The sequence below is a fragment of the Hemitrygon akajei genome, chromosome 2, assembly GCF_048418815.1.
Source record: "Hemitrygon akajei chromosome 2, sHemAka1.3, whole genome shotgun sequence".
Classification (NCBI taxonomy): Eukaryota; Metazoa; Chordata; class Chondrichthyes; order Myliobatiformes; family Dasyatidae; genus Hemitrygon; species Hemitrygon akajei.
Genome location: NC_133125.1, coordinates 53780058 through 53796293, shown reverse-complemented (window position 1 = coordinate 53796293; position 16236 = coordinate 53780058). Strand labels below are relative to the sequence as shown.

At 39.1% G+C, this 16236-nt stretch overlaps 1 protein-coding gene across 1 annotated transcript in view; it reads left to right on the top strand.

Annotated features, from left to right (window-relative positions):
* Nucleotides 1-1853: 1853 nt before the first annotated feature.
* Nucleotides 1854-16236, top strand: part of LOC140741831 (prolow-density lipoprotein receptor-related protein 1-like) — a 109206-nt gene continuing 94823 nt past the window's right edge. Inside the window, 7 exon segments of the mRNA XM_073072279.1 lie at nucleotides 1854-2003; nucleotides 3876-4077; nucleotides 4666-4687; nucleotides 4690-4846; nucleotides 6417-6539; nucleotides 6615-6731; nucleotides 14735-14854. Coding sequence (XP_072928380.1) covers nucleotides 1883-2003; nucleotides 3876-4077; nucleotides 4666-4687; nucleotides 4690-4846; nucleotides 6417-6539; nucleotides 6615-6731; nucleotides 14735-14854 — 862 coding nt within the window. The 5' untranslated portion in view covers nucleotides 1854-1882.

Genomic DNA, 16236 nt, shown 5'->3' with positions numbered 1-16236 from the left:
CTTTAAAAAGCCTTCGGTGGACAAGCCTGCAGACACCAGACTTCATCATCCCCGACAGACTTGCAGAGATTCACAGACTTTCCTCCAGCCAAAAGTCCTCGGATTCTGGGCCTCCAATTTGTCCTTGGGCCTCAGTCCAGTACAGTCGGCCCTCCTTATCCACGAGTTCCACATGCACGAATTCAACCAACCGCGAATTGAGAAAATCCGGAAGTGTTCTTCCAGCACTTGTTGTTTGAGCATTGTTCGTCTCGCGTCTCGTTCATTTGCTACTTTGTTCCTGTGGAAAAAATGCCTCCTAAAAAGCAATTACGTGATCAAAGCAATTCCTCAAAGGCTAAGAGGGAGCGTAAAGTGCTATCTCTCGCCAAGTTGTGTGGCTAGAGGACATGTCACGGAAGCATATCCCTGTTGATGGCCAAATTATACATGGAAAAAGCTCCTACTTTCTATGAGCACTACTGTGACGGGGTTGATGAGAGCGAAAGAGAAGAACTTAAGGCTAGTAAGGAATGGCTGACTGGCTATGTAAAGCTGGCTAATGCCGAGGCCACAGCAGTGTTCCCAGAGGAGCTTAAGAAACTCATAGAAGAGAAAGGCTACCTTGCAAGATTTGTTTGATGATGCAAAGAAAAATAAGAGACAGCTTCCTATAACAATGTTTCTAACTAAAGCATCTACAATTCTGAAGTCTTGAAGATCCTCAGCCTTCAACCTCCACAGTTCCTGACTTTAGCATTATTGAGCCTTCTCCAAAGCGTCCTTATTCCCTAAACAAGACAGTGTAACAAACACTGTACAGGTATTACAAGCTTTACTCATTGTTTGATTATTGTTCGCCTCGCATCTCGTTCGTTCGTTGCTTGTGTTGTGAGAAAGAGGAGCATATACATTTTTTTCTTGTCATTATTCCCTAAACATTACAGTATAACAACTATTTACATTGTATTAGGTTCTATAAGTAATCTAGAGATGACTTAAAGTATACGGGAGGATGTGCGACGGTTATATGCAAATACTATGCCATTTTAAATAAGGGACTTGAGCATCCGTGTTTTTTTGGTACCCTCAGAGATCCTGGAAGCAATCCCTCGCGGATAAGGAGGGCCGACTGTACATTGATCCTAGGACATGCTGATCACCAAAAACCAGGCCTTGAACTCCAAACTCTCAGATTCATAAATCCAGGGGATCATCAGAGCTCCTGCCCACACAGAATTCCAACTCTGGAACCTGCTGACAGTGGGCATGGGTTCTCAACTCTCTGCCTTTTTGCTGGTCCACCATCTGACCACAAGTCCGACCATGTCAGTGTCTTCAATCACAGAGTGGGGACTTAGGCTTTGTCCTGATCTCTAATTCCCCCACATCCCTTTTCCGAAAATGAACCTGACCCCTAACTCTTGTCTGTCCCTCAAACCATTCTTATGAATCAAAAAATTAAGAATTAACCAAGGTTTTAAAAACACAACTAATTCTGAGGTGTGAATCAACAGATGTCACAGCTTGGTGCCATCTTCGACTGACTCCTGGGGTTATTTGCTTGGTCACCGGATTTTCAAGGGAAATAAAAGAATGTTTGGTAGCAGCTGATGACTTCTACTTTCACACTGCTGACCAGCTTTAATCAACATAGTATCTATGATGAGAGAAAGACATTTAGTGAGGTTCTTCAATTAGTTTGAAATTTCCAGTATGAATTTTAAGTCTGCTTGACTAGTACTTGGGAGCAAAAAGCTCAGGAAAACAGATTGGTGTGATGAAATTTTGAAGGTTGCAGTAGTGGTTAAGGAGATCAAATTAAAAATTCCTCTGACAGCACGTCTAAGAATATCCTTGCCTGATAAATCCACGTTTGTGTTTTGTTGCGCTTTCTTTAGACATGAGTGCCTGTGCTATTAATGAAATCCACTGTGGCCCTGGATCACTTGTGTGTATCCCAGTATCCTGGAAGTGTGACAGCGCAAAGGGCTGTGAAACCGGATATGATGAGGAGCACTGTGGTAAATAAATAGAACATCTGAAGTCGTGTCAAGTAACTTGAATCCTAATTTTCTTATTTTTGATAATAAGTTGTGCATTGCACCAGCTTTAATTCTTCTTGTCAGCATATGATTTCCCTATAAGTTTATCATAGCTCGTGATTTCTCCATCATCTTGAAAATTGGGCATGAATTTTGGGCCCCTGTCCCCAAGATAGCACTGGACTGTTTCTTTGCCATAGAACTTGGGTCAGTACAGTGCAGGAATGGGCCATTTGGCCCACTGTCCATGCCGAACACAATACCAAATTAAACTAAATCTCTGCTGCTCACACAAGATACTTATTCCTCTACTTCCTGCATATTTGTCTACCCAAATCTCTTAAACACCACTATCATCCACCACTACTCCTAGCAGCCTGTGCAAAGATATGTCTGTAGGTGTCCTTTTAATTTTCCCCTTCTCTGACTGTGCATCCTTTAATATTTGACATTTCTATCATGGATTTCATCTAACCTATCTACAGTACATCACTCATAATTTTATGAACTTCTATTAGGCCGCCCTGTGGCCTCCAGGGAAAAAAAACACAAGTTTGTGAACTTAATTACAGTTAATGCCCACCTGATCTGGGCAATGTCCTGGTAAACCACTTGTTACGTACCCCGTAACTGGGTCACTTACCAGCAAAGATAGAGAGGTCCGTTGAAGTCTGATGGTACTATTTTTAAAAGTCTTTATTTATAAAGGGGCACAAAAATAAGATTAATACAAACATTCAGATAATATACAACGTCAATACTCAATCTAAAAGCGCGGGTATAGTAACAATCATCAATAAGAAATAGCTCTATCGTTTGTCTAGGGGATAATATATTGTCCGATGGAAATATAAAAGTCACTCAGTTCCTGCAGGCTTCAGCCTTTGGGGACTGCTGGGTTTTCACTTGTTGGAGAGAGAGAGATTTGTGAGAAAAGAAACTTGCCCGGGTCTTTTGATGAGGCCAATCCGTTGAGTCGGGGGGGCTGGTTCCCCGTTGTTAGTTCAAGAAAATCGTTTCTGTGGTACCCGCCACCGGCTCCCAGGCAAGGGAACCGAACGCACGTGGCTTCCTTCAAATGGCTTCCCGCTATTACGGGATCGCTAGCGTTTCTTCTGGTGCATCTGAGGGGCCGTCTCTACAGCCCCTCTTTTATCTTGACTCGCAGGGGAGGGGATGTCAATCAGGTTGGGGGTGATGCAATCTCTCTCTCAACCAGCCCACTTTGCCCGAGGGCTTGCAGGTAGCATAGTCCCCAATCCACAAATGTGTCTCCAAGAGACAATGGCCAATGTCGCGTGACTTTACATCGCCGGGGAACGAGGCAATTTGCACGTCTCTCCCTCATTTCCTGGGTCCTTTGACCCAACCCACTAGTGCTCTTGCGATTCTCACAAAGGAGGGGGCTGTGGGCATAACACACTTCAGTACCTTTTTCAAAGCCTCCATCCTAACTATAATTGGGCATCCAGAACTGCAAGGCAATATTGCAAAATACATTCTAACATTTTGTTCAGTGGCACATAACTTCCTGACTTTTGTAGGCAGTGCCCTGATCAATGAAAGCACTGCCTTTACCACCCTATATACCTCTGTGACTACTATGGATTTGGACCCCAAGATCCCTTGTGATGCACTAATTGTCCTCTTATTCTCAAAAAAGTCAGTCTCTGATCCTCAGCTATCTCTTCAGTCTTTACTAATATGGAGCTCAAACTGAATTCTTGTAGCTGGTATCAGCAGTTTAAAATGTTTTCAAATTGGCCTTTGAAATTTTAAGGTTCTTGAAGACTTCTGTAAAGAAATTTAGTTATGTAGAAACATTTACAATAAACGTTCGATATTTTTCAGGCACTCCGTCTTGCAGTGCAGAAGAGTTCACTTGCTCCACTGGCAGGTGTACTTCCATGGCATTTGTGTGTAATGGCAAAGATGACTGTGGTGATGGCAGTGACGAAAGTAACTGCCCTTCGTTTTCCTGTGGTCCACATGAGTTTCACTGTAACAGTTCAGAATGCATTCCTTTCAGTTGGGTAGATAGATAGATAGATGATAGATAGATACTTTATTCATCCCCAAGGGGAAATTCAATGTTCCTCCAGTATGATATCACATAAACACAAGACAGACCAAGACTAACTGACCAAAAAAACCACATAATTATAACATACAGTTACAACAGTGCAAAGCAATACCATAATTTGATAAGAGCAGACCATGGGCACGGTAAAAAAAAGTCTCAAAGTCCCAGATAGCCCATCATCTCACGCAGATGGCAGAAGGAAGAAACCTCCAACGTGGCAACTGTGAGTCCGTCCGAAAACTTCCGACAACTTCGTGCCTCCGACCAGCCCTCCGACACCGAGCACCGAGCACCATCTCTGCCGAGTGCTTCAACCCCGGCTCCGGCCACCAAGCAACAGGCAAAGCCGAGGATTCGGGGCCTTCCTCTCTGGAGATCTCTCCGATCGCTCAGTAGCAGCGTCAGCAGCACAGGCATGTCAGAAGTTTCGCCAGATGTTCCTCCGTGCTTCACACATCCGTCTCAATCAAATCAGGATTGTGCACGGCCCCTACTTACAGATAACGGATATTCCTTACTGGAGTGGCCGCTGCGCCCTGCGTCGTCGCGCCGCCATCTTGATGTTGATTGTGCTGATCAATCCAATCCGATGAATCCCCAGCACAGTGTGGACATATTCCTTCACTTAAAACCTGCTCTCCTAATGACTTCCATTGTGCCTCGGGTGAATGCATCCACATTAGATGGTACTGTGATGGTGATGTAGACTGTAAAGATGAAAGTGATGAAGTCAGCTGCTGTAAGTACTTGTAGTTGTTCTGAATGCAATTGACCAGGGTGTGAAGGATCAAAGCTTTTTTTTAAGATTGTGTTATAATACCATTATTTGCTGTCACTAAATAAGTGCATTTGGTTAGAACGATCCAGAAATAGAAGCAAGAATGAAACAAAGGAATTAATCTAATTCCATTCTCAGTGAATGCAAAGCTGAGAGATATAATATCACTGTAGCTGCAGATTATTCCCATCATTTGATGATACAACCCATACTGACTCCCAGCAGAGCAGTTTCACCTTCTTGTACCCCTTGGTAATTCCTCAATGCCTGGCATTTTTATTTTTGGTTCTCTATGCTAACTGACCATAAATTGCCCTTTTTATATTCTAGCATGTGTTTGTCAGAAGAAATCTGAGCATCTGGCAGAAGTGTGCAAACTCTACGTAGTCCAAGTTTGGGATCAACCCCGGTTCCTGATGGGATTTTTTCTACCGGAAGCCATTGTAGGCTTGATGGATGGACTGGCTTCCTCAGTGTTGTAATAAACAGTTTATTCCCTGAGGGAATCTAATACACATTGAGCTCTGATCCCTTTGGAAGATAGTCATGTGTTGGAAGCAGTTTGGAAAATATTTACTGGGCTTGTACTTAGGATGGGTAGGTTAACTTGACAGGTTGTATGGGCAGGGCTTGTATTCTCTGGAGTATCATGTGAGAGGTGACTTGATTAAAACAGAATTGCGAGATCTTCATAGGGTAGTTGGGGGTAGAGGGTGATGCATCATAAGACTGTAGAACTAGGGAGATGCAGAATTGAAAGGACACCCGCTTAAGACTGACTTGAGTTTCTTTGTAGCTCAAAACACAGGTGTGTAGATCCTTGAGACATAAAGGATAAAAGTTATTGCATTGGATAGTAGACAGTGAGGCCCACACGATCATAATGATGGAATAAATCTGAAGGACGAATCCTGCCCTTAATTAAGGTCTTATGCATTTCCAAAATCATATCCATTTGCATGTCTTGATGGTTCAAAGGAGGTATAAAGCAGATTTCTGGCTGCAGTTTCACAGAGGTATGATGATGAGGATTAAATAAATCTACTGAAGATATTGGAAGTCCTCCACTCTGGACAATAAAAAGGATGGATGGGTGGGTACACTGGAGTGGAAGATTGAGAGGTGATGTAACTGCACAAGAGGCCATAGGGCATGTAGGAAGGAATTACTCGTCTTTTCTTTTGCTTTTATAGATTATTGGGCTGGTACTGCAGTTGTTTTAAGCAAATTTAGTACTAGTCTGTCTTAAAATGATGGCACATGCTCGGTGATCAAATCTAGTTCTAAAGATCAGCCTCTCATTACTTTCGATATAAAAGATAATCAGAGCTGTGGTAACTTACAATTTGTTGCAGTTGGTCTCATAAGGAAAATGTCGATCTGACCTAGATTAAACGGCGGGGGCAATATAAAAGGAACCGTGCATTTTCAGTAGAAATTGAGCAGGTTTGTTGTGCCTTGGAAATGGGGAAAATTGGATGCAAGGTTGCCTTCTGTTAACCAGCATGAATGCAGGCTGTTGTCTTTCTAGCTTCTCGGATGTGCCGACCAGGTTCCTTGCAATGTGGCAATGGCAATTGCATTTCAAAAAGCAAGCAGTGTAATGGATTTAAAGACTGCCTTGATGGCAGGGATGAACTGGACTGCAAAAATGGCAAGTATAGAATTCAAATAGGTGGGACTTAATGCACGTCACTAGAAATTTTATGACCTGCTTTTCTTTCTCAAGAATGCGCAGGAGCCAATGACTTCAGATGTCAAAGTGGCGAGTGCATAGATCAAATCAAAGTGTGTAATCAGCATCCTGATTGCAAGGACTGGAGTGACGAGCCCCTCAAGCTATGCCGTGAGTATCTTTACACAATTGTTACATATTCTCCCAGAATCTCCATACGTCACCTTCTGCACTAAAAGTCCTGAAACTATCTTTCCTGTAGTTGCCCTGTAGCAAAAATATCTGGCTCTCCTAATTTCAACATTACTGGTGTTCTCTATCTGGTGAAAATACTTGGTTAATTATACTTCGATCTGAAATGTTTGTCGTTCCACAGATGTTGCCTAATCATGAATTTTGTTACACTTAGTTTTTGGATTCTGCATTCTTTTTTGATTGTTACTTTTTTGTTTTCTGCTTAATTCTGAAAATCAGAAGTTAATACTTTAGGCTCCACCAACAATCTATTCAGCATACAAGAAAACAGTTCATTTCTCCTTCACCTATCATCTTATCCTATTATTCACATTGCTCAAGTATCTACTTTGTATATCTCTGCCTCCTTAACACTCTTGCTTACTTAACTGCTGTTCTTTCAAGGCTCATTCTTGAGTCCTGTTATTGTTCTTGTTTTCAACATTTTGGTCTTCAGAAAAGATTAGCTTTGTCTTGCTCTCTACATAGTTGTAGATTATAGCTCAAACATGACTTGTGTATGCTGATTATTGCCAATTCTGGCTGCAGTTTCAGTTATGGGGACTGTTTACTCCTACTCTCTGCTAGCATTTGCCTTATAGAAGCTATCATTACCTTTTATTTTTCTTGACTAAACTATTGATTTTGGTAACTGCACTTCAAACACCATATACTGGAGCACAAAACTTAATTTGCAAAGCAGTAAAATCCCATTTTAAATTGCATTATTTTACCAGGTAATTAGTACTTTATATTAAGAGCAAAAACTTTCATGTTCTGTCACTGAATTTGGAAGCAGCTTTATCACCCTTGCTGCATTTTGGTGTTTTATTTTATTCTGATTTCCCATGGTAGCATGGTGGTTAGCACAATGCTGTTACAGCTTGCGACGTCAGAGTTCAGAGTTCAATTCTAATGTCATCTTTAAGGAGTCTGTGGAATCTGTGAATTTTCTCCATCTGTTCCAGTTTCCTCCCACAGTCTAAGACATACCAGTTAGTGGATAAATTGGCCATTGTAAATTGTCCCGTGATTGGGCTAGGGTTAAATCAGGGGTTGCTGGGCAGCATGATTCGAAGGGGGAAGGGCCTATTCTGTGCTGTATTTCAATAAATAAATAAGATTAATTTTTTGAGCTAAAAAAAATTGCATGCAATGATTGTAATTTCCAGATCTTCCTTCCCTCTCAATTTTATTGAGTCTAATATTCCTAAAAGGTAGAGTCTCAGGTGAAGTAAAAGGTATGGGGTCAAATGTGGGCAGTGTGGCTTTCCCTGGGAGAAATGTAATGGCAAAGAGATGTAATTTTACTGGGGGCTTATTGAGATTGTGAAGTTAGAAACGGCAACTATCTGGCTGTCAGACGTTGAATATATTTTGTCTCTGACATGAGGACATCTTGGTATTGTTGCCAAAAAGAACAATGTTAGGAATTGAACCAAGTAATCTCTTTAAGGTCATTGTCTAATTAATTATAAATGATATGAGTTAACATTGCGGTCATTTTCATGTGCACGATCTTTGGGCCAGTGTCACCTGCTGGAGTTGCCTTGAGAATCAAACAAAACTGGATAACAGCGGGAGACGCTCATGGAGTGAGTACTGTTTCAGATCCGCTCCATAACCTTTACTTTTTTTAACCTTTGATCACCCTTATTCAACTTATTGTTACCTACACCAAAAGATTCTTGCTACTTTCTCGGGCTTATCGTTAAGATTTTATTGTGAATTCTTGAAGATATGCAAACAGAAATGGCTCTTAGATCCAAAGGACGAGAACCGGGGCGAAACCCGAACGGTAATGGAAAGAAGCTAGCTCAACCGCAACGCACTGAGTTAACTTATGAACTGCTTATGGAGGTTTTGGATAGAAAATTTGAGGAACAACATCAAGTTTTTAAACAAGAAATAAAGGCTTTTCAAGATTATATGGTTAAGACGGATTCAGTAATTAACCAGCAACAACTTCTTATCGCGTCTTTGCAAGAAGAAGCTCGGAAACGAGATTTGACAATTGAAAAATTACAACAGGATTTAATTTCGACCATTAAACTGGTGGAAACACTTAAAGCCAAGAGTGTCGATTTGGAGAATCGGTCCAGAAGACAGAACCTACGCATACTTGGTCTCCCAGATGGCATAGAAAAAGGCGGTCCTTCGAAATATTTTGCTCAATTTTTAAAAGATGCGTTTCCGTCGGTCTTTCCAGAGAACCCCCCGGTACTTGACCGAGCACATAGAATTTGGAGTCGTTCATCGAGTACTTCAGCCAAACCTCCGGTGGTAATTGTCCGGTTTCACTATGTACACGACAAAGAACAACTCATTCGTGAGGCTCGGAGGGCTGGGATGATTAGATTTCAAAATTACTATTTCCATTTGGTGGAAGATTTTAGTTCTGAAATTATGAAGAAAAGGCTTCTTTTTAAACCTCTGATGACTGAATGTTATGAGAAAAATCTAAAACCTGCGCTCTTATACCCGGCGAAGCTCAGGATCTCACCGCCGAACGCTCCTCGTCTGGTTTTCCTTTCGACTTTTGAAGCGAAAAAGTATTTGGAGGAGAACTTCCCTACTGCTATAGACACTACTCCCTAATAAATGAGTGATTCTGATCGTGAAAGATGGTTTTCGATTCCTTAAACCAGGGTTAGTCTCTGGCTATTGGTGTAGGGTTATCCTACACTTCATATTTAAGTTAAAGTGTGCTTTCGTTATATTAATCGCTCTGTCTCATACACGTTAACCACTATACCATATTTTTGACTACTATTTTTGTTCCCTTGAAGGTATATTTTTAACCTTTCGAAGGGAATTTTTTTTATTATCAAGATGGTAGTTTTTTGCAAAATATTCTTGGTTTTGTTTAAGATGGCGTTATTGTTTCTTTTTTCGTCTTCTTCCTATAATGCATCGCTTATCATAGTTTAAGTACTTCTTGATTTGTTTGGGTTATAACCCGATTTGTAAACTTTTAGTGATTATACTCTTTTTTTTACAACTAAGCATATTAAGAAGCGCAGATTTTAGTATTGCGATCATAATTCTTAAAGTTGGGGTGGTTTTTTTTCATATATCCTTTAAACACGGAGTGGTCTGCCGCTGATATGGGGGTAGATTTAGTCTCATTTTTTCCTTTTTTAGCCATATTTTGGCTTTTTTTCTTTTTCATGTGGGGGTGGGGGTTGGTCTGTTTTCCTTTTTTATTTTTCTTTTATCAATTTGTTTTAGTTTTTTCACTCGGGCTGTTCTTGAACTACAAATATGTCTACGATGTCGTCACTTCCGGGTCCGCTCTTTATTTTTGTTCCTCTTCCGGGTGCATGAGTTTATAATATGGTTAACCCTTTCTATACCAAAGGGATGACTTTAGAACCATGGCTCAAACCATTAACTTTGTGTCTTGGAATACTAATGGTTTAAACCATCCGATTAAACGAAAGAAGATTTTTAAAGTATTCCAAAGACTTAATGCTCATTTCATTTTTGTACAAGAAACTCATGTGAGGAAGGAGGACAAATATCGCTTTTTTAGGTCTTGGCGGGGTCAACAGTACCATTCGAATTCGAATGCCAAAGTTAAGGGAGTTTCAATTTTTATTGACTCCTCTATTGCATTTGTTCAACATGATATCCTTTCGGATCCGAATGGTAGATTTTTGTTAATTACGGGTTTACTTTGTAATAAAAAGGTTGCTATGGTTAATGTTTATGCTCCAAATGTGGATTGTCCTGACTTTTTTAAGTCCTTATTTACTTCTTTACCTAATTTAAATGAATATAAGTTAATAATGGGTGGTGACTTTAATTGTTGTCTAAATCCTTTGATGGACAAATCTACATCTATTCAGACTTTACCCAATAAGTCGGCCACTTGTATTAACTCCTTTTTGACTGATAATGGAGTTTTTGATATCTGGAGATTTCGTCATCCTAATGATAAGGAGTTTTCCTTTTTCTCACATGTTTATCACTCCTATTCGAGAATTGATTATTTTTTTATTGACTCTTGTTTTATTCCATCGGTAATTGGTTGTAATTATGATATTATAGCTATTTCTGACCATGCTCCATTAAAACTTTCTATTAATTTTACGGATACAGCATTAAGTGCTAGACAATGGCAATTTAACTCTACCTTATTGCAAGAGCCGGACTTTATTAAATTTATGAAGGAGCAGATCGATTTCTTCTTTTCAACTAATTCCACAGAAGATATTTCTTGCGGAATACTTTGGGACACCTTTAAAGCGTATATACGTGGACAGATTATTTCTTACTCTGTTGGTCTGAGAAAACGCATTAAGAAGGAAACTCTTTTATTGGTTGATAAAATTAAGGAGATTGACAAGAAATATTCGACTACTCCTAGTAGGGAGCTTTACAAACAGAGGGTTGAACTCCAAATGGAACATAGTTTATTACTTACATCTCCGATTGAAAATCAATTAATGAAAACCAGATCTGATTTTTATATACATAGTGATAAATCGGGAAAACTGTTAGCTAGTCAGCTGAAGAATGTTTGGGTTAAACGTCAAATCGCTAAGGTTCGTCAGCAGAATGGGGATTTGACAGTTAACCATGATGAGATAAATAAGTCTTTTCAAGACTTTTATACCTCCCTGTATCAATCTGAATTCCCTCAGGATCATAATACCATGTGTGATTTTCTTGGGAAATTGAATTTTCCAAAATTATCATCCGATGATCTTTCAGTATTAGATACTCCATTCACGGATGCGGAAATTAAAGGGGTTATTTCCTCAATGAATTCAGGGAAAGCACCAGGTCCAGATGGGTATACAGTAGAATTTTTTAAATGTTTTTCTGCTACTCTCTCTCCTTGGCTATGCAAGGTTTTTGAAGAAGCAATTAGATTGGGGAATTTGCCACAATCTTTTTATAGAGCTTCCATTTCCTTAATACTGAAGAAAGACAAAGACCCTACTGACTGTGCATCTTATAGACCAATATCTTTATTGAATATGGATTCTAAGATCTTTTCCAAGTTACTGGCTTCCAGGTTGGAGAAGGTATTACCCCAAATTATTTCGGAAGACCAAACCGGTTTTATTAAAAATCGCTATTCTTTTTTCAATATTAGGAGATTACTGAATATTGTTTATACTCCTTCACATAACACTTCAGAATGTGTTATTTCATTAGATGCAGAGAAAGCATTTGATAGAGTTGAATGGCCTTACTTATTTTATGTGCTGGAGAAGTTTAATTTCAGTCCGACCTTTACTTCTTGGATTAAACTGATTTATCAAACTCCAGTAGCCTCGGTGTTTACTAATAATCAAAGATCTCCATTTTTTCGTTTATTTCGGGGCACTAGACAAGGTTGTCCTCTTAGTCCATTACTATTTAACATCACTTTAGAAACTTTGGCAATTACCATCGGAGAATCACAGGATATTTTGGGTATTAATCGTGGAACAGATATTCATAAGGTATCTTTGTACGCAGATGATTTATTATTATTCATCTCTAACCCTGAGAAATCTATTCCAGCAGTCTTATCATTGTTGGCTCAATTTAGTGAGTTTTCTGGGTATAAGTTAAATCTTAATAAGAGTGAATTGTTTCCTTTGAATAGACAGGTCCCAAGCTATGATATTTTACCTTTTAAATTAGTTAATGATTCTTTTACTTACTTAGGGATTAAAATCACAAAAAACCATAAAGAATTATTTGGGTTTAATTTTCTACCCTTAATTGATCAGATTAAAGGATTGTTTACTAAGTGGTCACCATTATCTTTATCTCTGATAGGTAGGATTAATGCTATTAAGATGGTTATTTTACCTAAATTTTTATATATTTTACAAGCGGTACCAATTTTTATTCCGAAATCCTTTTTTACTAATGTTGATTCAAAAATTTCCTCATATATATGGCAGAATAAAAATCCCAGGTTAGGTAAAACATACTTACAGAAGACAAAGAAGGAAGGTGGATTGGCATTACCTAATTTCAGATTTTATTATTGGGCAGTTAATATTAGATATTTGTTATGTTGGTTGAAAGAATGGGATGGTCCTTTTGGCCCTCATTGGGTGAGTCAGGAAACTAAATCGGTATCAGGTTATGCTCTGGGTTCTATTTTAGGGACATCTCTCCCTTTTGCTCTTTCTAAATTGCCGAAACGAATTGACAACCCGATAGTTAAATATACCTTTCGTATATGGTTTCAATTTCGGAAATTTTTCGGGTTGACTCAATTCATTTTAAATAGTCCTATTGTAGCTAATTGTTTTTTCCATCCCTCAATTATAGATCAAGCTTTTTCGGCTTGGAAAACGAAGGGTTTATTAAGATTTTCCGACTTATTTTTGGACAATTGTTTTATGTCTTTTGAGCAATTATCTAATAAATATAATTTGCCTAGATATCATTTTTTTAGATACTTACAGGTTAGGCATTTTTTAAGTACGGTACTTCCTACGTTTCCAAATTTTGTGTCTTCAGATATTTTGGAGAGTTTGTTTGAATTAAACCCTTTTCAAAAAGGGCTTATATCAAAACTTTATAATATAATTATGAAGATACGTTCAGTGCCCTTTGATAAGACCAAAAATAATTGGGAAAGAGAGCTCAATCTTATTATTCCTATTGAGAATTGGGATAAAATTCTTCAATTAGTTAATACATCATCTACATGTGCCAAACATTCATTAATACAATTTAAGGTTGTACATAGGGCCCATATGTCCAAGGATAAATTAGCTCATTTTTATTCTTATATAAACCCTATTTGTGACAGATGTCAATTAGAAATTGCGTCTTTAACTCATATGTTTTGGTCATGTCCGCTTTTGAAAAAATATTGGAAAGATATTTTTGATATCATCTCTGCGGTACTGAACATCGATTTACAACCCCATCCTATTACCGCAATTTTTGGTTTACCGATGATGGACTCACTCCATTTATCTCCTTCCGCCTGTCGAATGATTGCTTTTCTCACTTTGATGGCTAGAAGATCTATTTTGTTGAATTGGAAGGAAATTAATCCTCCCACGGTATTTCATTGGCTTTCTCAAACTATGATATGTCTAAATTTAGAAAAAATTAGAAGTGCTGTATTTGATACTTCTATTAAATTTGAAAAGATATAGAGACCATTTATTCAATATTTTCATATGATGTAATATGGCCCTGTGCCAAGCTTATTGGTTTTTTCAGCTTTAATTGTATGTATGTTGAGAGGATCGGAGATGACGACATTGATGTTTATGTATTCTTGTGAGATACTATAAACAGCCCTTTTTTTTCTTTTTCTCTAGTTTTTTCTCTTTTGTTTTCTTTTTTTTCCCTTAGATATTAGATTAGTAGGTTAGTAATTTTGCATATATATTTTTTTATTTTTCTTTTTTTTATATATTATATATTATGAAATATCTAGATTTACCTTGTTCATATATATACTATATGGTTCATGTTTTGGGAAAACTTATTTATACTGTATTCATTGCTTATGTATTCCTTCATGTGTAATGGGAATTTGTATGTTTGTAATCCCTTTATTAATATATTAACTGTATTTTGTTCATTATATTTTTAATACAAATAAAAAGATTGGGGGAAAAAAAAACTGTCTTTTCAGTCCACCAATTAATGGTTCAAATTAGCAGTGCAATTGGTGTGAATGTATAGTCGGCACACTTGAAGAAACTACAGGAATTGAACAAGGTCATTTGTAGCAATCATGTGGCCTCTACTTGTAGAGTATCTTTAGCAAGGCTACAGGAAGGATTGAAATGGGCCACCTCTCAAAATTATTTATAATCTTCAATGCAAATGTGTAGATTCACCAAGATGGTGACAAACTCTGGTTTGTAGTTGTCCTGTGCTTGAACTCTTTGGCAAAATACTGATCACCCTGTGTGAAGGTAGTTGGGCTGTGAAATGAACTCATTATGTTTTCGCAGATCTAAATGAATGCTTGGTGAACAATGGTGGTTGCTCCCATATCTGCAGAGATCTGGTCCTAGGCTATGAATGTGATTGCCCTGCTGGCTTTGAGTTGATTGATGGAAAAATCTGTGCAGGTGTGTTAATAGTTTCTACATTGTATTCACAGCACAAGATGATATTTTTAATATAACTTTTTGGCAAATATAGTTATTAGGAGGTGATCTGGGGGCAGGTGCTCTGACTATTCCTACTACCAGGCAATATTCACATCCAATAGTAAATGGCTACAGCCTTGGCTGTTCATCAGACTTCACTAAAATTGGAAGACTGCCATTAAGCAGAAATGCTACTACAGAAGCCATAAAGCTCTATCTACTAGAACAAGCCAAATGTTGCCAGAGTGGCTGATTTCCTGCCTCTTGATCCAACATGCTATAATGAAATTATCTGGAAGAATCAGTTTTGCCACATGCCGAGGGTTTGAATAGCACCTCAACTTGTGCTGTCCACTGAGGGCAATGGCAGTTGCAGGCGGTCAAAATTCTTGAATTTGCAACCAAATAAGGCACCTTTTCAAGTTCAAGTTTGATGCCATTTGACTATACATACATTCAGCCAATCGAAACAACATTCCTCTGGTCCATGGTGCACCCATAAAACATGTATCACATTCAGCACATGTAAGCAGTACAGTAAACAGCGTACAGTCCATGGTGTTGGCAGGGTATCCATTCATCAATCAGCCTGAAGGAAGAAGTTGTTTCCCAGACTGCCAGTTCTGTTCTTGATGCTCCTGTACCTCCATCCTGACAGGAGTAGGTCAAGGAGATTGTGGGATGCGTGGTAGGGGATTCTCAACGATGCTTCAGCCCTTTGTATTCACGGCATTTGGTAACTATCACAAGTAGGCAGTAGGGTGATCCTCTTGGCAGTTTTCATTACCCTTTGTAGGGTCTTGTGGGCCAATGCTTTGCAGCGTCTGTACCACACGACAGGACAACCTTGATGGTGTTCCCATAGAAAGTTGGTAGAATATAGAGGGGTGCACACCTCAATCTCCTCAAAAAGTGTAGACACTGCTCTGCCTTCCTGATGAATGAGGAGATGTTGTGGCTGCAGTTTAGATCGTCCGTTTTGTGCACACCAAGAAACGTTGTGCTCTTCACTCTCTCCACGGCAGAGCCATTGATGTGCAACGGAGTGTGGTCAATCGGTACCTTACTGAAGTCCACGATTGTCTCTTTTGTCTTGTCCACTTTGACATTCGGGTAGTTGTTCTCACATATTTCTTTCCCTACTCTCTGTGTGCCGACGTATTGTTGCTGGTGAAGCCAGCCACTGTTGTGTCAACAGCAAACTTGGCTGCGGTTTGAGCTGGAACTGGCAGTGCAGTGGTGAATCAGCAGCGACTGAGCGCACAGCCCTGGGAGCACCAGATGGATCTTCAGATGTTGCTGCCAGCTCGCACTGACTAGGGTCTTTCTGTCAAATAGTCCAAGATCCAGTTACAGAGAGG